The sequence below is a fragment of the Colobus angolensis genome, unplaced genomic scaffold, assembly GCF_000951035.1.
Source record: "Colobus angolensis palliatus isolate OR3802 unplaced genomic scaffold, Cang.pa_1.0 Scaffold143, whole genome shotgun sequence".
Taxonomy (NCBI): Eukaryota; Metazoa; Chordata; class Mammalia; order Primates; family Cercopithecidae; genus Colobus; species Colobus angolensis.
In genome coordinates, this window is record NW_012114522.1 from 16453 (window position 1) to 36785 (window position 20333).

The 20333-nt window shown below is 47.1% G+C and overlaps 1 protein-coding gene across 4 annotated transcripts in view; it reads left to right on the forward strand.

The window, feature by feature from the left end:
- The window catches only part of GRK4 (G protein-coupled receptor kinase 4), an 85564-nt gene that overhangs the window by 4641 nt on the left and 60590 nt on the right, over positions 1-20333 (forward strand). For 2 of the 4 annotated variants that reach the window (XM_011935369.1, XM_011935371.1), the window contains exon 2: positions 16402-16497. The exons of the other annotated variants lie outside the window; for them this stretch is intronic. In XM_011935369.1, coding sequence (XP_011790759.1) covers positions 16402-16497 — 96 coding nt within the window. The remainder of the gene's footprint in view (positions 1-16401; positions 16498-20333) is intronic. 4 annotated transcript variants of the gene reach the window in all.

The window sequence follows — 20333 nt, forward strand, 5'->3', positions numbered from 1 at the left end:
AGTGATTCTCCTGCCTCAGCCTCCCAAGTAGCTGGGACTATAGGCAAGCGCCACCACGCCCGGCTAATTTTTGTATTTTTAGTAGAGACAAGTTTTTGCCATGTTGCTCGGGCTGGTCTCGAACTCCTGACCTCAAGTGTTTCGCCCACCTTGGCCTCCCAAAGTTCTGAGATTACAGGCGTGAGCCGCTGCACCCGGCCCATATTGGGTTTTTGTTGGTGTTTTGTTTTATTTTTTTCCTTGATGTAATTCATAGGTTCATAGATCATATTGTTAATGCGTATGAAAACAATTTTTTTTTTGACATTGTTTCACTCTTGTTGCCCAGGCTGGAGTGTGATGGTGCAATTGCAGTCTCGCAATCTTGGCTCACCACAACCTCCGCCTCCCAGGTTCAAGCAATTCTCCTGCCTCAGTCTCCCAAGTAGCTGGGATTACAGGCATGTACCATTACGCCTGGCTAATTTTGTATTTTTAGTAGAGACGGGTTTCTCCATGTTGGTCAGGCTCGTCTCGAACTCCAGATCACAGGTGATCCGCCCGCCTTGGCCTCCCAAAGTACTGGGATTACAGGCGTGAGCCACTGTGCCCCGTCTGGTTTTTTTTTAAATTTAGGATTTTTTTCCCTGTATAATATTGTTTGTTAAGCAACTTATAACTTTTATGTTTTAAATAAGCTTAAATTATTTCACATCATACTTCTGAGGAGACTTGAAATACCATCTTATCTCTTGGAGAAATTGAAAACACAAATGCAGACAAGAATACGTGATACGTGCATTTAATGTGGGTTTTGGTCTTATATATTCCAATTCTGTTCCGATTTCAGGCTGTGGTGTTATTTAGCAGTTTCTTTAACACCTGCAGCATAGTTAATAGATCTGTTACTATTAATGCTGTCTCTTGCTGAGGCTTCCTCCATAGAACTTTTGCTAACTTAAGCAAATAGGAAATTTATGGAGAAGATATTGGGTAGCTCAAAGAATCAAAGTAAGAACCTAATAATCAGGGTGGAAAGAACGGGAGCCAAGACCCACTCATTCATTCATTCATTCATTCATTCATTCATTTGGCAGATGTGTGCTCAGAATGTTCCAGGTGCTGTGCCTATAGCAATAAACAACATATTCAGAAATTCCTGCCATTCTGGAGACCACATTCTTATAGGGGAGGCAGTCTTGAGACACATAAATAAGTGGCGTATTAGCAAGTGGTGAGTGCCAAGGGAAACTACAGCAGGGATGGGGGTAGGAAGCACCCAGGTGGCATTGGTAGTTGCAGTTTCAGATAGTTTTAGACACGAGCTACTGATTGATAGTCAGGTCTCAACTGTCACTCCTGTGACACAGCGGATATCTTTTTATTTTATTTATCTGATTTTGCCTGTGAATTTCATGATTCTTAGCCTGGGAGAATTTCATGATTCTTATCCTGGGAGACAGCACCAATTGGCTTGCTTGGCTCTGGCTCCCTCCCTGCATCCGTGGCTAGGGGGGGAACCAGGCAACTGGACTGACAGTCGCAGCAAGACGTACACCGTGGGGGAGAAGTAAGGGAGGGGCTGCAGAAGAAACCAACAAAGGGCCACTGCAAGGGCCTGTTTCCGTGACATAGTAAGCAGGCATCGCCATATGTGCTAGGACAGTGGGGTAGCTAGGAGAACAAAGAGGAAAGAGGAGATCAGAGAGATGCTAAAGGTAGAAGACAGCAGAGAATCCTCCAAGTTGCCTTTGAAGTTCCCCAGCTGAGGAAATTAAAAGAATGCTCTTTTTCTAGTCTCAAACTCCTGATCTCAAATGATCCACCCGCCTTGGCCTCCCAAAGTATTGGGATTCCAGGTGTGAGCCACTGCGCCTGGCCAAATTTTCTTTTCTTTTCTTTCTTTTTTTAGGAGTTTCGCTCTTGTTGCCAAGGCTGGAGTGCAATGGCACAATCTCGGCTCACCGCAACCTCCGCCTCCCGGGTTCAAGTGATTCTCCTGCCTCAGCCTCCCAAGTAGCTGGGATTACAGGCATGTACCACTATGCCTGGCTAATTTTGTATTTTTTTGTATCTCCCTGTTGGTCAGGCTGGTCTCGAACTCCCAGCCTCAGGTGATCCACCAGCTTCGGCCTCCCGAAGTGCTGAGATTTACAGGCATGAGCCACGGTGCCCAGCCAATTTTCTTTGTTTTTTTTTTTTTTTTTGAGACGGAGTCTCGCTCTGTTGCCCAGGCTGGAGTGCAGTGGCTGGATCTCAGCTCACTGCAAGCTCTGCCTCCCGGGTTTACCCCATTCTTCTGCCTCAGCCTCCCGAGTAGCTGGGACTACAGGCGCCCACCACCTCGCCTGGCTAGTTTTTTGTATTTTTTTGGTAGAGACGATGTTTCACCATGTTCGCCAGGGTGGTCTCGATCTCCTGACCTCATGATCCACCCGTCTCGGCCTCCCAAAGTGCTGGGATTACAGGCTTGAGCCACCGCGCCCGGCCTGCCAATTTTCTTTTTTAAAGACAGGGTCTCACTCTGTTGCCCAGACTGAAGTGCAGGTGGGGCAGTCATAGCTACTGAAGCCTCAAAGCCTTGAACTCAGGGGCCAAGCAATGCTCCTGTCTCAGACTCCCAAGTGGCTGGGACCACAGGGATGTGCTGCCATGCCCAGCTAATTTTGTGTTTTTTGCAGAGCTGGGGTCTCACGGTGTTGCCCAGGCTAGTCTGGAACCCCTGGACTCAAGTGATCCTACCCTCCCACTTCAGCCTCCCAAAGTGCTGGGATTACAGGGTGAACCACTATACCCGGCCTATTAGAATTTTCAACAGCATGTAAGATCAAGTTTTCTAGAAAGAGTTATAAACTTAATATTTCTTCTTATCTGTCAGATATTTGAAGTAATCTATGTAGTAGTCAGCCAAATTATTTCTCTGCCAACAAAGGGTTACCCCATTCTCCCAAACTAACAATGTCTACCGTCTGTTACTATCGTGGTGGTACAGCTAATTTGGGATGCTGTCAATCAGCCAGGTTATTAGCAACCAGGTCAGTTTGGTTTTCTTATGTTATCTACTTTTCTATAATGGATTTAAGTCAGGATTTTTATTTCTTGGTCAGTGAACCAAATATTGGGTTTAGTGGCTTTATGCTACTTTAGGACCAAAAATATCTATACACTGATACGTAAAAGAATATTCTTGACCAGGCACAGTGCCTCATGCCTGTAATCCCAGCACTCTGGGAGGCCAAGGTGGGTGGATCACGAGGTCCAGATATCGAGACCATTTTTTAGTAGAGACAGGGTTTCACCGTGTTAGCCAGGATAGTCTCCATCTCCTTACCTCGTGATCCACCCGTCTCGGCCTCCCAAAGTGCTGGGATTACAGGCTTGAGCCACCGTGCCTGGCCCATGAAGCCCTTTAAATGCTTCTCTGAGGTCATTTGCATAATGTTGTGGCCTATAGTAGGTACTCAATAAATAGCTGATGGATGAATGAATGAATGAATGAATAAGGATGAGGAAATGAGCAAGCTAGGCATGCCTGCATCTGAAGCAGAAGTGGTCCAAAAATGCAAGGAAAAGAAACTTGGCAGGAATAGCAGCAAGAAGAAAGGCGGAGGATGGCATTGCATCAGTTTGCTAGGGCTAAACCTGATCTCTCCAGCAACAGACGTTTGTTGTCTCACACTCTTGGAGGCCAGAGTGCAAGATCAAGTTGTGAGCAGAGCTGGTTCCTTCTGTGGGCTGTGAGGAAGAATCTGTCACAGGCCTCTCTCCCAGCCTCTGCTGGCTCGCTGGCAGTCTCTGGTGTTCCCTGGCTTGGAGGTGCATCATTCTGGTCTGTCTTCATCTTCACGTGGCGTGCCCTCTGTGGCTGTCTCTGTGTCCGATTTTCCATTTTTATAAGGATATCAATCATGTTGGATTAGGGCCCACCCTGATGACCTAATTTTAACTTAATTACCTCTATAAAGACCCTATCTCCAAATAAGATCACTTTCTGAGGGTTAGGGGCTAACTGGGGAATAGAACTCTAACATACGTTTTTTAAGGCGGGATGAATTCAGCCTGTAACAAGTACCTTTGAAACAGATGAAGGCAGCCCGTAGAGGGGATCCTTGGGCCTTCAAACACTGTGGCCCCGCTTTACTGCCTGCTTTTGGGGACCTCAAAATCTTAGAGGAATCCTCTGCCAGTTTTCAACCCAGTGTGCTGCCCAAACTTTAGTGTCTGTGGATGGTCCTCCTTTGAAATGCCTGTGGCCCTGCTGACCACCGTTGACCTCGCCATGGCCCCACGACTCATTGTGCTCTGCCTTTTCTTGCCTGGTTCTTCACCTTCTGGCCTGCTTGTCTTTATGTAGTATTGACAGCATCGCCGGCCCACCTGTGAGTGTGACTGGGCCCGGGCCAAACAGCGGGGGCATGGAACCAGACCGCTGTGCTGTGCAGTGGAGACTTTTGGAACCGAGGACAGCTGAATGAGGGGTAGATTGGCTGCTAGCATTCACCAGCACGTGTGCCCCAAACCTGCGGGGAGGGCCCCCTTCTCTCTCTCTCTTAAACCTGTGACAGTCTGTCTCTTAGACCAAGCCAGGGGACCTCTTATAGCTGCAGTGTGCAGTGTGTGCTCCATGCCCCACCAGGTCTAGTCATATGTGGCGGGGGGCGGGGGTGAGGTGTTTAGAAGTGCACAGTGTGTGCACTGCTGTGTGTGTTTGTTATTTACTCTTTAAAAAAAAAATTATTTTGAGACAGGGCCTCACTCTGTCACCCAGGCTGGAGTGCAGCGGTGCAATCTCGGCTCTCTGCCATCTCCACCTCCCGGGTTCAAGCAATTCTCCTGCCTCAGCCTGCCAAGTAGCTAAGACTACAGGTGCCCACCGCCATCCCCAGCTAATATTTGTATTTTTTGTAGGGATAGGGTTTCACCATGTTGCCCAGACTGGTCTTAAACTCCTGAACCCAAGTGATCTGCCCACCTCGACCTCACAAAGTGCTGGAATTACAGGCATCAGCCAACGCACCTGGCCTTGTTATTTACTCTTCAAACAAATGTGGAGTCAGTTAGGTGCTAGGTGCTGAGTTCTCACCTCCACCACCTCACCAAAGCCACCCTTGCCACGTCCCAGGGATCAGTTCTTGGTCCTTGTCTTGCTGCCCCCGTGGGCTGCACTGGCGTGGTGTGTCATGCTTTCTTCCGTGAGCCTGTTCTTCTGCATCATCGCCTTTCCGGTTCCACTGCGTGCCTCAGATGGCTTGGCTGGTCCCCCTTATCTTCTAGGCCTTTTAATACCAAATGCCCCCGTCTTTGTTCAGGAGCCTCTCGCTTTTTCTATCCACACTTGCTGCCTTGTGATCTTGTAGTATTATGGCTTGAAACAGGCTCCCATCTCTCCAGTTCATGCCTGCAGGCTGGGCCTCTCCACTCAACTTGCAGCTCACTGTGCTCCTGCCTACCTGACATTGCTCTATGGAAGCATCACTGGTGCCAGAAAGAGCCTGCACCAGACCCTGAAGACTCAACCCAAGCACCCTGATGTTTCCATCTGCACCTCAGTTAATGCTCATGTAGCTGCACTTGACCTCCTCACACCCCCACACTCAATCCTTGGGCAGAGTGTTCAGCCCTCACCTCAAAACACAGCAGAATCCGACCTTTTCTCACCTTCACTGCTATCACTTGGCTCAAGCCATCAGCATCTCACCTGGAACAGTGTGGCCAGCTTCTGCCTTTTCCCTGTTCTCAGCACAGCAGCCAGAGTGGCCTTATTAAAATTTAAGCCAGATTGTGTCAGCCCCTCCTCTGAACTCTCTTCATGGCTTCCCAGACAACTCAGAGTGAAAGTCGTAGTCCCCGCAGTGGCCTTAAGACCACCGCCCCAACCTCATCCACCCTCTCTCACTCTGCCTCCACACGGTTTCCTCTGTCTCTTGAGAATTTTTCTTACAGGGCCTATTCTCTCACCTGAGGAATTTCCTGACCACTACCCCTTCCCTCATTCACTCTTTTTTTCTTGGAGACAGGGTCTCGCGATGTTGCTCAGCTCGAACTCCTGGGCTCCAGCGAGCCCACCTAAGCCTCCCCTGTAGCCGGGATTACAGACGCACACCGCCACACCCGGCTCGCTTTTACTCTTTATTTTTCTTCCTTTATTTTTCTCCACAGCACTTCTTATTATCTCGTATACTATGTATTTGATTTGTACTTTGTTCGTTGGGCTTTCTCCCTAAAACGTAAGCTTCGTAAGAGGAGGAAGTTGTATTTGCTTTGTTCACTGCTGTATTTTTCATGCCTAGAACAGTGCCTGGCACACATTAGACGCTCAGTAAATACTTGTTGAATGAATGACTGTGTGAATAGCAGTTAAGATGATGGGCTTTGGAGCCAGCCAGACCTGGCTTTATATCTCAGTGCCCTCTTTATACTACCTTGACGATGGCGCCAGTTACTTCACTTTCATTCAAAAATGATTTATTGTGTGCCAGGCACTAAGCTTGGCTCTAGGGATACAGGGATGAATAAAAACAGATACATCTCTCCTGAGAAGCTGACAGTCATGGAGGAAAGTACTTAGCTCAGGTAACGTGGGGGATGAGACAGGACGGCTTTATGGTCCAACTCTGGAAGTGGGTACACCCATTTTTGGTTGTTTTTTATTCCAATAGTTTTGGAGAAACAGATGGTGTTTTGTTGGCATGGAAAAGTTCTTTAGTGGTGGTTTCTGAGATTTTGGTGCACCTGTCACTCAAGTGGTACACCCGTTTTGTACATTGCTCTGTCACATGGCCACTTTTAACTGCAAAGGGGGCAGAGCCACAGAAGTACTAGCTGGGCAGCCACTTTTGGCAATGACTCTGCATAATGAGAGTGCATCTTGAGTCAGCATAGGACAGTTGGCCCTCTGGGCCATGTCTGTCCTCTAGCCACCAAATATCCATGCACAGCCTTCTTCCCTTACAGGCATCCTAATTTCCCTTCAAAGACCAGAATGAGGCCGGGTGCGGTGGCTCATGCCTGTAATCCCAGCACTTTGGGAGGCTGAGGCAGACAGACCACGAGATCAGGAGATGGAGACCATTCTGGCCAACATGGTGAAACCCCGTCTCTACTGAAAATACAAAAATTAGCTGGGTGTGGTTACACAAGCACCTGTAGTCCCAGCTACTTGGGAGGCTGAGGCAGGAGAATTGCTTGAACCTGGGAGGCGGAGGTTGCAGTGAGCTGAGATCGCACCACTGCACTCCAGCCTGGCGAGAGAGCGAGACTCTGTCTCAGGAAAGAAAAAACAAAAAGACCAGAAAGACCTCTGCTCTGTTTCCTCCATGAGTGCTAGACATGGCTCCTCAGGATTCAGCAGCCTACATAAAGAACCAAATGATCTTCCCTCCTCATACCTAATATACTATGGGGGAGCAGAGGCAGGGTGACTATTGCAGAAATTCCCTTTTAGGAAAGGAAGAGCGGGGTGCCCTCAGTAGACACTGGCCCATCAGTGAAAGGGCCCTGTGGGGTTGGGGAACATTCCTTGATGAGTGCCCAGTTATGCCCTCACCTGTGTTCACTGTGTCCCATGGCTCCACCCCCAGGACATTTTCCTTCTTGAGCCAGCTAAGATGGACAGACAGATGAAACCTCCACAGATTTCTTAAGCAGTGCAGAGCTTTGCAGACCCACTGCTACTGATTGGAGTTTGTGGGTTTGAAGGTTGTTTTAAGGCTCAAGCAGTTCAAGGCTGTCTTCATCCTGGATCCAAGTTCTTCAGCACCACACTTCTCTCAGAAACATAGTCGACTTTGGCCTGGCACGGTGGCTCATACCTGCAATTCCAGCACTTTGGGAGGCTGAGGCGGGCGGGTCATGAGGTCAGGAGATCGAGACCATCCTGGCTAACACAGTGAAACCCCGTCTCTACTAAAAATACAAAAAATTAGCCAAGCATGGTGGCGGGCACCTGTAGTCCTAGCTACTTGGGAGGCTGAGGCAGGAGAACGGTATAAATCTGGGAGGCGGAGCTTGCAGTGAGCCAAGATTGCCCCACTGCACTCCAGCTGGGTGACAGAGCAAGACTCCGTCTCAAAAAAAAAAAAGAAAGAAAGAAACATAGTCGGCTTTTGATCTTGTTAAGCTAAATTTATAGGTGGCCATTGGTTTGTACTAAGCTCCTATACTAGGCCCAACAAATCAAACCACAATGGAGTCACTCATGCTGAAGTTCCATGTCACCAGGCTGAAAGCTGTTTGACCTTCTGAGAGATCAGGAGGGAGATGTAGTAGCCAAATCCCCAAACAGGCCAATTTTAGCCAGCATGATAGGGAGGTCCCCTCTGCTTTAACCTTTGCAAGAGGCAAGGAGCAAGGGAAGTAACTTTGAAAGGACTAGTCTGCTTTTTGTTCTCTGTGTCTGCTTGCTTCAGCCCTTTTCTGCCTATAAAACCAAACTTCTCTGTTCAGCTCATTGAAACAGTCATTCTGTTTTCTTTCTCTTTCTTCCTCTCTCTCTCTTTCCATGCCTCCCTCCTTCCCTTCTCCTTGTTTTTTTTTTTTTCTCTCTTTCACAGGCTCTTGTCTGTTGCTCAGGCTGGAATGCAGTGGCGCAGTCAGGGCTCATTGCAGCCTTGACCTCCTAGGCTTCAGTGATCCTCCCACCTCGGCCTCCTGAGTAGCTGGTACTACAGGTGCACACCACCATGTCTAATTTTTTTTTGTACAGATGGGGGTCTCACTATGTTGCCCAGGCTGCATTCTGGTTTTTGGAATGAGGTGTTGCCCAATTCTAGCATTGCAAAGAAAAGCCAACTAGATTCCATCTTGAAATTTGATGTAATTTTATCCTTTGACGATCTGTTTGCTTCTAGCCAGTTCCATGTGCCAGTAGTTGCACCCACCCTTCTTTCCTAGACACGTTCTCAAACTTGAATTTTCTTTTTTCCTTTCCCTTCCCCTCCCCTCCCCTCCCCTCCCTTCCCTTCCCTTCCCTTCCTTTGAGTTTTGCTCTTGATGCCCAGGCTGGAGTACAGTGGCACCATCTCAGCTCACCACAACCTCCACCTCTCAGGTTCCCACCTCAGCCTCCCAAGTAGCTGGGATTGCAGGCGCCCGCCACCACGTCCAGCTAATTTTGTATTTTTACTAGAGACGGGGTTCCTCCATGTTAGTCAGGCTGGTCTTGGACTGCTGACTTCAGGTGATCGGTTCGCCCTGGCCTCCCAGAGTGCTGAGATGACAGGCGTGAGCCGCCACACCCGGCCAAATTTTCTTTCTTTCAAGTCTCTACTTTCCCCAGATTAATCGGGGGCTGTCTTGAGGCAGCAGTTTGGGTGGGAAGACCACACCCCTGATCTGCTTGTTGCACAGAGCTGAGTTTCTATGTGCTTTCGTCTTTCAAAGCCTTTTCCGGTTTTATTTTCCACGTTTGGGAGTCCAGGAACAGGTGGCCTTTCATATTCTCTAAAGGCCCAAATTTCTGGTCTGTTTGCACTTTTTTTTTAATTGCTGCTTACAAAGCCAGCAATTCTTGCTTGAGCTCCCTTCCCCAGCAAAATATTTTCCTCGGTATGACGAGTAACAGTGCATACTACTGCTGTTCGACCTGTTTGCTGGAGCTCAGGGCTCTCTAAGCACTTGGTCTGTGTGTTCTGCCTCTTGAGTTATCACAGACAACACTGTACTAAATGTGTTGCTGCTACTGAATAACACAGAGCTCCGGCTGCTAGGCCTACTGCTAGACCATCTGTTTACCTGAGGTTTTTTTTAGGTTAACATTTCCCTTCAAGATACTGACATCTGTATCAGTGAAACTAATACTTGCTGCTGTAACAGATAAACCTTAAAATCTTTCTTGTTTGTGAAAAAGTAAGAATATAATTTATTTTTCCTGTCCGTAAAAGCCATGTTGAGGGTGGTCAGGGAGGGAGTGGGTGAGCGGACTATGCTTCGTGCAGTCATTCAGGGTTCCAGGATGGCGGAAGTTCTGAGTCATCAACACATGGCTCCCAAGATCTTCCTGTGGATCTCGGTCCATCTACCAAACAAAGAAGTGCGAGAGCACGGAGAACCGTGTGGCATATTCTTCCAGGCCAGTCGTGGAAGTGGCATAAACACTTCTGTCCACATTGGGTTGTCCAGATTGCAGTCACATGGCCCCCCTCCCCACAGGGGACTGGGAAATGTAGTCCCTCGTTGGGCCGCCACTTCCCAGCAGCAGTGTTAGGAGTTCACTATATATTCTGATTACTAATCCCTTATCAGATATATAGTGTGCAGATATTTTCCCCCATTCCATGAGCTATGAAATTCACTTTGCCTATTTTTTCTTTTGTAACATGAGCCTTTGGTGTCCTGACTATATCTCTTTTGACAATAAAATATTTTCCCTCTTTTTTTACAGCTGAAATTGAGAATAAACTGGGTTTTATAGAAATTCCTAAAAGTCAGTTGCTGTATTAATCTATCCTAAAGATCCACATTGAGTGGGAAGAAAAAGGGGGAAAAAACTTTCATCTTTAAAATTACCTTTATGTAGAAAAGCTCTTTGGTTCTTGGTTATCTCATAGACTGTGGCTTCACACATTAAGCTAATTGATAGTATGCTAAGTTTTTAAGAATATTCTAAAAGCTTGGTCTGATAGGATTCCATAATTGAGCTAATCGATTCTATTGTCAATCGAAAAAAAGATATCAGAGAAAAATATCTCCAAATTTAATGAATGTATTAGGGAGTAACAAAGAGGATTATAATTTGGGATGCACAGCCATGGCAAGCCACAGGGGCACCCGAAAAGGGGAAAGGAAGAGGAAGCTTTTATTTGGCAAACAGGGAGAGGTTCACATAAGCTGCCTGGAAACAGAGTTCACTGGTTCCAGGGGCTCAAGATCGCAGTTAGCATCAGTTCTGTGGTGGAGATGCCGCTATGGGGCAGGACTGGTTCCAAGTCCCGGAATTTGGCGTCAGTTCTGTGGTGGAGATGCCGCTATGGGGCAGGACTGGTTCCAGGTCCCGGAATTTGGCGTCAGTTCTGTGGTGGAGATGCTGCTATGGGGCAGGTGTTCTTTCAAGAGCATCTTCTCTCAATTGCTGCAGTCCTAAAAACATCCAGACCAGACCAGGCAAGGTGGCTCATGCTTGTAATCCCAGCAGTTTGGGAAGCTGAGGCAGGAGAGTCGCTTGGGCCCAGGGGTCTGAGACCAGCTTGGGCAACATGGAAAGATCTTTTCTCTACAAAAGCTTTTTAAAAAAATAGCCATGTGTGGCTAGGCACAGTGGCTCATGCCTGTAATTCCAGCACTTTGGGAGGCCGAGGCAGGCAGATCACCTGAGGTCAGGAGTTCGAGACCAGTCTGGCCAACATGGTGAAACCCCGTCTCTACTAAAAATACACAAATTAGGCCAGGCACGGTGGCTCACGCCCGTAATCCTAGCACTTTGGGAGGCCGAGGCAGGTAAATCACCTGAGGTCTGGAGTTCGAGACCAACCTGACCAACATGGAGAAACCTTGTCTCTACTAAAAATACAAAATTAGCCAGGCATGGTGGCACATGCCTGTAATCCCAGCTATTCGGCAGGCTGAGCCAGGAGAATTGCTTGAACCCAGTAGGCGGAGGTTGTGGTGAGCCAAGATCACACCATTGCACTCCAGCCTGGGCAACAACAGTGAAACTCTGTCCCCCACCCAGCCAAAAAAAACAATATGTAGCCATGTGTGGTAGTGCATGCTTGTGGTCCCAGCTGCTGAGGAGGCTGAGGTAGCTGGATCTCTTGAGTCCAGGAAGTCAAGGCTGCAGTGAGCCTTGCATTCTGCATTCTAGCCTGGGTGACAGAGCAAGACTCTATCTCAAGAAAGAAAAAAAAAAACAGTCTAGTGGTAAACCTGGTCTCAGAAATATCTGCATATGTGCCAAATATAAGTCGTGAAAAGCATGAGATGCATGAAGGATGTGAAAGAATTTCTTGTGGGGTTATTTTAGAAACTCCTCCTGATGGTTCTTATCTCAGACATGCAAGCAAGAGCCCTTTTTTGTGCCTTCCCTGCTCCAAGTTTGTTTGGGTCTGACAAGAGTGCTTTCAACCTGTTATGACCAGCTGCCTGACCCTCCAGTACCTGGCACGCAGGACAGGGACAGCAGATGTCTTCTGAATAAATAGTTTGTTAGCCAGGATTCACAGTATGGAAGGATGACTGGGGCTGCCATGGCCACCCAGCCTCCCTGGAGCCTTCACTGCCTGGAGCTGGCTGAGGGTGGCAGCAGCCAGGATGAAGAGGAAAGCCTAACACCTTGACTTGTTTCCCTCTTCATCCAAGAAGGGAACCTGGAAACCAGTCTTCAGTGGGAATCTTCTGTGGATGTAGAAAACCATACCCTAAAGGGGAAGAGAAGGAACACTGAACCCTCCTCATGGGCCTGGTAGCTTTCTATACAAGTTACCCTATGTAATCTCCACAGCAAGCCTACTAGATGCTGAGATCTCCATGTGCAAATACCCCAGAACACCACCAAGATGAGGCACGGGGACTCATTGGAAGCCTTGTCTTCCTTGGGCCCGTCTGTGAGGAGCAGAACAGCTCACCTCTTGCTCGATGTGCTAGTCCTGGGTGATGCATCCAGCCTACCTCTTGTTGCCACCCTACCCCACCATCAGTGCCACACACCCATGAACACAAACCCACTGGGGCTGAGCGGCTGTGCCACTGTCACAGGATCCTCAGGGTGTCACTTCACCAGCTGGAAACTTCTGTGGCCAGTGGCGGCTTTGCCTGAGTTTGGGCTCCTTCTGCCCACTTGGCCTGGCAGGCTGTGCTTGTCTTTGACTACTGGTCCAGATTCCATGCCTGCCAAGGGCAAGCCAGGTGCAGAGCGGCAAGAGTTGCATGAGCAAATGAGTGTGGGGTCCAGCCACTGGGCACATCCAGGCATGCCAGCTATGGCAGGGTGGGCAGCTCCAGGCACCAGCGTGGGCCCTGGCTACCTGCTGTGGCTAGACCAAGCATACTGCAAGCAGCTTCCACGGTGGGCACCACGGAACATGGTGACACCCAGAAGCTTGGAGGCTCCAGGAACCACAGAGCTTCAAAGAGGGTGTCACAGCTTTGGCTTGGGGAGCTCCTAAATCTGGGCTCCCCAAGGGGCTGCAACTCTTCTCTCTTCTCTCCTCATCACCCACAACGTGGTGAGTTGGGGGGTGTGCTTCAGCCTGTTTGTGTTACACCTCTTTCAGTCCCGCCATTCAGTGGGTCCCAAGTTCTTGTCCCATGTCCAGGAAGAATGAGGTACACAGACAACTGGAGGGCAAGCAAGGAGAAGAGGTGCTTTGCTGAGTGACAGATGACAGTACAGTTCTCAGGAGACCCAAAATGGGTAGCTCCTTTCTGCAGGCAGATCATCCCATCATCTGTGCAGCCCTCAGAGGAGAGGAGACCTGGAGTGGGTAGCTCCTATCTGCAGGCAGGTCGTCCTGATGAGTGTACAGCCCTCAGTGGAGAGGAGACCCACAGTGTGTAGCACCTCTCTGCAGGCAGGTTGTCCGGTTTTCTGCCTGAGTCTGGCTGAGTCGGGGGTTTTTATGAGCTTCAGAGGGGAGGAAGTGCATGCTGATTGGTCCATGGGCGGGCCCAGAAAAACCACCGTAAGTTCTCACTCCAGTCTGCAGAACTGGCAGCCCAGCCCCCAGGCATCAGTCTATCCCTGGCTTGAAAGTGAGGTTTCACTGGGGACCCTGCCCCTTTCCACCCAGGAGCCTGTCTGCTTCCTGCCCTCGTTCACGGTGCCCAGGCTGTTTGTGCCAAGGGGAGCCTGCAGACCTGCCTTGAGCTGAACTAAGCCATGCCTTGGCCTCTCTGCCATGCTCATTGGTGTACAAAGTCTGGAGGGGGCTGAGGCGGCAGGTGGCTGGTGTGTCAGCACCACCCCTAGCGTGCACATACCTGGCTGGGTCGTGACAGTGCCTGGGCTCAGCCACAACTTTGATCCAAAATCAGAGCAGGTGCCAGGAGCAGTGAGAGGCCAGTCAGTGGGAACAGGCACTTCCGGGCCTGCGGGAGCAGGGGAGCTTCCTGGGCCCCTGAGAGCACAGGGGTGCCTAGGTCAGCAGCTGCGGCCGGGCGGCTGCAGCTGCTTCCAGTAGTGTGGGGCTCCCGCCCCACCAACCTGAAAGGGGGTGGGGCTCCCACCTGTTCCTGGCTCACACTGGCACTGGCTACTGCTGCCAGCACCACCTCGTCCAGGCCCTGCCTGCCTCGCTGCTCGGCTCCTGAGAAGGTGGAAGCACTGGTTCTAAGCCTACAGACAGTGTCAGGCTTAGGAAAGGAAGGACATAGCAGCCAGGCTGCCATGTTTCTTGCTAGTTACTTGAGTAGTATAAAGTTGGGAGAGTCCAGGGACCCAGAGAAAGCAGAGATAGTGAAATATGAATACGACCAAGAGGGACTTATTCTCTGCTCAATGATTCAGCAGTTTGGGCAGGGAAGCACCACTGAAGACGTAAGCCACGTCTCGGAGCACTTGTAGATCATGCTTGTCGTCCACTTGTGGAATCTAGAGGGTAAAATACTGCATCAGGCAAGTGACAGCTCAGCTCTGTACTCCTTTAAGAGGTCAGATAAAAAGGGCGTATCCCAAAGAACAGTTCTTACTTCAACTGAAGGGAGAACCAGCAATAGCCCTGAAAAAAATAACCCGTAACCAAAGATGATAGCCTTTTTTCAGTGCCTACTGCTTCTCTGGAATGAGTTTCTGTGTTCTCTGTGAAGGGACAGGAGGAACAGGTTCCCCTTTCCCCACCCTTCAGTGACATGGGACATGGCTGTCACTGATGCAGCACTTAGCATATTCTCTGGCATTGGCAGGTGGTGGTTACATGTTTATTAAATAAACAAATATTAACAGAAAGAAAAGATGTGGACTCGATCTGAGGGGGAAGATAATGAGTCTAAGGTGAACATGTTGAACGCCAAGGGCTCTGGACATCTTGTGGTGTGGGACATGAGTCCAGAGCTCATGATCTCAGTTGAGATATTGAATCAGGGGAGTAGAAGAGCAAAACGAAGGCTGAGGAAGAAGCTCTTGCATCTTTGATGGTTATCTTTTTTGCAGATATCAAGTCTGTATCTCTAGCTGAGCCTCTTCTGAGCTCATCCCAGTCTACCCATCTTCCAAATGTCTGTCTCTTACAATTTTCCACACTCACCGCATTTAAGACAGAGCTCATCGTCTCCCAAGGAAACGTGACTTTCCCCCCGGTTTCCCAATTCTTCCAAATGGTCATGGAGTCTTAGTCACCCAGCCTAAGCCATTATATTCTCCTGGATAAAATTTAGTAAAATTTTCGCTGCCCGGAAGGCTTGAGATTGAAGATGCTCATTTCTCTGAGTTACTTACATTAAAGAAAAAAATGGTGCTTGTTTAAAAGATCTTTCTGGAGTATTACAGTGTAGCTTTTTCCACCATTCTTGTTTCGCCATGGGATGCTCTTCTCCTAGCACTTGCCAAGACTCTGTCCCTCACATCCTTCAGGCCTCTGCCTAAATGTGACCCTGGTAGAGAGGTCTTCTCTGATCCTACCTTAGTCAAAACAGCACCTTCCACCTTTACCCTGCTTGATTTCATTTCATATTTATCACTACACGATTAGCTATTTTTTTCTGATCTCTTATTATCTGATGTGTGCATCTCTCTCCTTGTATTAGTCCATTTTCACACTGCTCTGAAGATACTACCTGAGACTGGGTAGTTTATAAACAACAGAGGTTTAATTGACTCACAGTTCTGCGTGGCTGGAGAGGCCCCAGGAAACTTACAGTCATGGTAGAAAGCAAAGGGGAAGCAAAGCATGTCTTACATGGTGGCAGGAGAGAGAGAGCACAGGGGAAACCATCAGATCTCGTGATATCGCCCTCATTATCACGGGAACAGCCTGGGGAATCCGTCCCCACAATCCAATCACAGGACTCCCACCAAGTCCCTCCCTCGGCATGTGGGTATTATAATTTGAGATGAGATTTGGGTGGGGACGCAGAGCCAAACCATATCACTCCCTCACTAAGAATGCGAGGGAGGGACTTGGTCTTTTTTGCTGTCCTATTCCCAGTGCTTCGAAGGTATTTGGTACATAGTAGATGCTCAGTAAATATTTCTTTGATAAATATTTGTAAGCAGCCCTGAGCAATATGTCATTTTAGATCTGGTTTACAGATTTGGAAACTGAGGCTCACCGTGGCTTCCAAATGGCAGACCCAGTGACAGATTGCATCACCTGGGAATTATACTTCATCAAGCAGCTTTCCAGATAAGACAAATCATTATAAGCATGTATTTTTACTCATCATAGGTACCCAGACCGCTCAAACAGAAATGATAAGATATATTAGTGGAAGTAGTTGTTATACTTGGATATTTCTGACTTAAAAAAAATTGCCTTTTTCTCCCAAATTCAGGAGGATATGGTAAAAAAAGTGGTCGTAGTAAGAAATGGAGGAAGATACTGACACTGCCTCCTGTCAGCCAGTGCGGCGAGCTCAGACATTCCATTGGTGAGTAAATGGTGCCTACTTAGGCCTGAATGGTACCTCTGGCATTCTACTATTCGTTAGATGTTATTCTTTCTTGAGAATATTGGAAACAAATACGGAATAACGTATTCCGTATTTGTTTTAAACGTTTTATGATAAATTATCCTTATATCTTCATTACTCCTCTCAGGAAAGAAAAACAAACCTTTAGATTTTCTGATCTGCAGTTATAAAGTTGGCTGTTGGTTTTTTTCATTAAGAACTTTTTTTTTTTTTTTTTGGAGAGGTAGGGTCTCACCATGTTGCCCAGACTGGTCTTAAACTCCTGAGCTCAAGCAATCTGCCCCCACCGACCTCCCAAAGTACTGGGATTACAGGCCTGAGCCACTGTGCCTGGCCCACATTAAAAACATTTTTTAAAAGTAATATGTATACTCATTGTTCTATACATAACTGAAGAAAAAGTAAAAATTCCTCTTCCCACGACCCAGTCAGTTGTTGTCTCCAGAAGAAACACTGTTAAGTGTTGGTTAGTACCTTCCAGACAGTTTTCTTTTTTTTTTTTGAGACGGAGTCTCGCTCTGTCGCCCAGGCTGGCTGGATCTCAGCTCACTGCAAGTTCCGCCTCCTGGGTTTACGCCATTCTCCTGCCTCAGCCTCCAGAGTAGCTGGGACTACAGGCATCTGCCACCTTGCCCGGCCAGTTTTTTGTATTTTTTAGTAGAAACGGGGTTTCACTGTGTTAGCCAGGATGGTCTCGATCTCCTGACCTCGTGATCCGCCCGTCTCGGCCTCCCAAAGTGCTGGGATTACAGGCTTGAGCCACCGCGCCCCGCCCCAGACAGTTTTCTATGCATGTTTTTAAAAAATATTGGGCCAGGCATGGTGGCAAATACCTGTAGTCGCAGCTACTTGGGAGGCTGAGGCAGGAGGATCCCTTGAGCCCAAGAGGTTGAATCCAGCCTGGGCAACATAGTGAGACCTGTCTCGAGGAGGGGAAAAAAAAGAGGGAAAGAAAGAAAAAAGACAAGAAAGTTTCTAGTGATCTTCAGGAAAGGATTAATCAAATAAAAATACAGTATATCAGTATAACAGAATATTCGGCAACTATAAAGAACGGGAGTTAGCTACAGGTCCTCACATGAGCCGAAGAAGTCAGATGTAGAATCATCTTTATAGAGCAGTCATAACTGTATTTTTTAAAGATAGAATTTTCAGTTCAAAGGGTACATGCATTGAAACTTCTGATGTTGCTGAATCAACCCTGCCAAAAGATTGTATCAGTTTACCGTTCTGCCAACAGTATATAGCAAGCTTTCTTTGTCATGCTTTTGCTAACACTGGTTGTTATCAGTATTTTTAATATTTACTAAACTGTTATTTGAAAAATGGTTTTTTATGGATGGGGTAGAACATTTCCATTGGATTTTTTCAGTTTTTCCTTTCTCCTTTCTTTTCTTTTTTTTTGGAGACAGAGTCTCAGCACTCCAGGCTGGAGTGCAGTGGCGAGGTCTCAGTTCACTGTAGCTTCCACCTCCCGGTTCAAGAGGTTCTCCTGCCTCAGCCTCTGGAGTGGCTGGGATTACAGGCACATACCACCACGCCTGGCTAATTTTTGTATTTTTAGTAGAGACGGGGTTTCCCCATGTTGGCCAGGCTGGTCTCGAATCCCTGACCTCAGGTGATCTGCCCGCCTCGGCCTCCTGAAGTGCTGAGATTATAGGCGTGAGCCACTGCGCCCAGCCTCCTTTTTCTTTTCTAATTCATTTATAAAAGCTGTTTATATATAAAAGGAGTTATCCTTTTATATCCAATGTGAATATATTTATAATTTTGCTTTTTTCCCTTTGGCGTACAGTGTCTTTTTTTCATACAGAGGTTTTAATATTTCATAGAGACAAATGTATCAGTGTTTTCCTTCTTAGATTCTGAGCTTTGTGTTATCTGTAGGAGGGACACATTTATTCCAAGATGATTTTTACAAACTAATCCATCTTTCCTTTAGTACTCTTGTAGTTCCTCTTAAAGAAAGATGAAATATTTTATTTATCAAGATTAGTTTCTGGTGGTATAAAGGAGCTAGTATTTCCCTCATTGTTTTAACTCCACCGAGTTTTTAAAATAACTGCTTCTTGAAGATATAATTCATATGACATACAACTTATCCATTTAAAGTATATAGTTCAATAGTTTTTAATATATTGAGTTGTGAAACCACCACAATCAGTTTGACAGCATTTTCAGCACCCCAAAAAGAAACGCCACACCCATTGGTAGCCACTCCTCACTCCGTCCTGCTCCCTCCAGAGCTAGACAACCACAAATCCACTTTCTGTCTATGTCTTTGCCTATTCTGGACATTTCATATAAAGGGGAATCATATACTACGTGGTCTTTTACATAGCATAATGTTGTTAAAGTACTTCATTCTTTTTTTGTTGGTGAATAATATTCCATTATATGGATATATCACATTTTATTTAGCTGTTCATCAGTTGATAGACATTTGAGTTGTTTTCTACTCTTGCCTATTATGAATAATGCTGCTATGAAAATTCATGTACTGGGCTTTTAAAAATCATGATAAAATATACATAACAAAAATTACTGTTTTAAGTGTACAGTTCTGTGGCATTGAGTTGGATATTGCATGAATATACCACATTTTCCTTATCTGTTCATCTATTGATGGACATTGGGTGTTCCAAGTTTTTGGCTGTGTGAATAGTGTTGCTAGGAACATTGGTGTGCAAATATCTGTTTGAGTCCCTGCTTTTACTTGTTTTGTGTATGTATTCAGAAGCAGAATTGTTGGCTGGGCACAGTGGCTCACGCCTATAATCCCAGCAATTTGGGAGGCCGAGGCGGGCGGATCACTTGAGGTCAGGAGTTTGAGACTAGCCTGGCCAACGTGATGAAATCCTGTTTCTACTAAAATTACAAAAATTGGGCCGGGCGTGATGGCTCATGCCTGTAATCCCAGCATTTTGGAAAGCCAAATCAGGTGGATCATCTGAGGTGAGGAGTTCGAAACCAGCCTGGCCAACATAGTGAAATCACATCTTTACTAAAAATACAAAAATTACCTGGGCGTGGAGGCATGCGCCTGTAATCCAAGGTACTCGGGCGGCTGAGGCATGAGAATTGCTTGAACCTGGGAGGGGGAGGTTGCAGCGAGCTGAGATTATGCCGCTGCACTCCAGCCTGGATGACAAAAAAAAAAAAGAAGTAGAATCATATGGTAGTTCTGTGTTTAACTTTTTGAGGAATACCAGACTCTTCTTCCAAACTGCTGCCCCGTGTTACATTCCCACCAGCATGTGATCAGTTGCTTCACATCCTTCCCAGTGCTTTTTATTTTCCTCTTTATTTTTCATTTTCTCTAATCCTGGTGGGTGTGAAGTATCTTATTGTGTTTTGATTTGCATTTCTCTAATGATTAATGATGTTGAGCATATTTTCATGTGCTTACGGGCCATTTGTAAACCTTTAGAGAAATGGACATCTTTTATCCATTTTAAAAATTGAATTGTCTTTTTGTTGTTGAGGTATAAGATTTCTTATAAGATTTCTTTATATATTCTAGATATTAGATGCTTAACAGATAAGCAGGAGAATTGCCTGAACCCAGGAGGCAGAGGTTGCAGTGAGTCGAGATTGTACCACTGCGTTCCAGCCTGGGCAACAGAGGAAGGAGACTCTGTTTCAAAAACAAAAAAAAGCCGGGCGCGGTGGCTCAAGCCTGTAATCCCAGCACTTTGGGAGGCCGAGATGGGTGGATCACGAGGTCAGGAGATCGAGACCATCCTGGCTAACACGGTGAAACCCCGTCTCTACTAAAAAATACAAAAATCTAG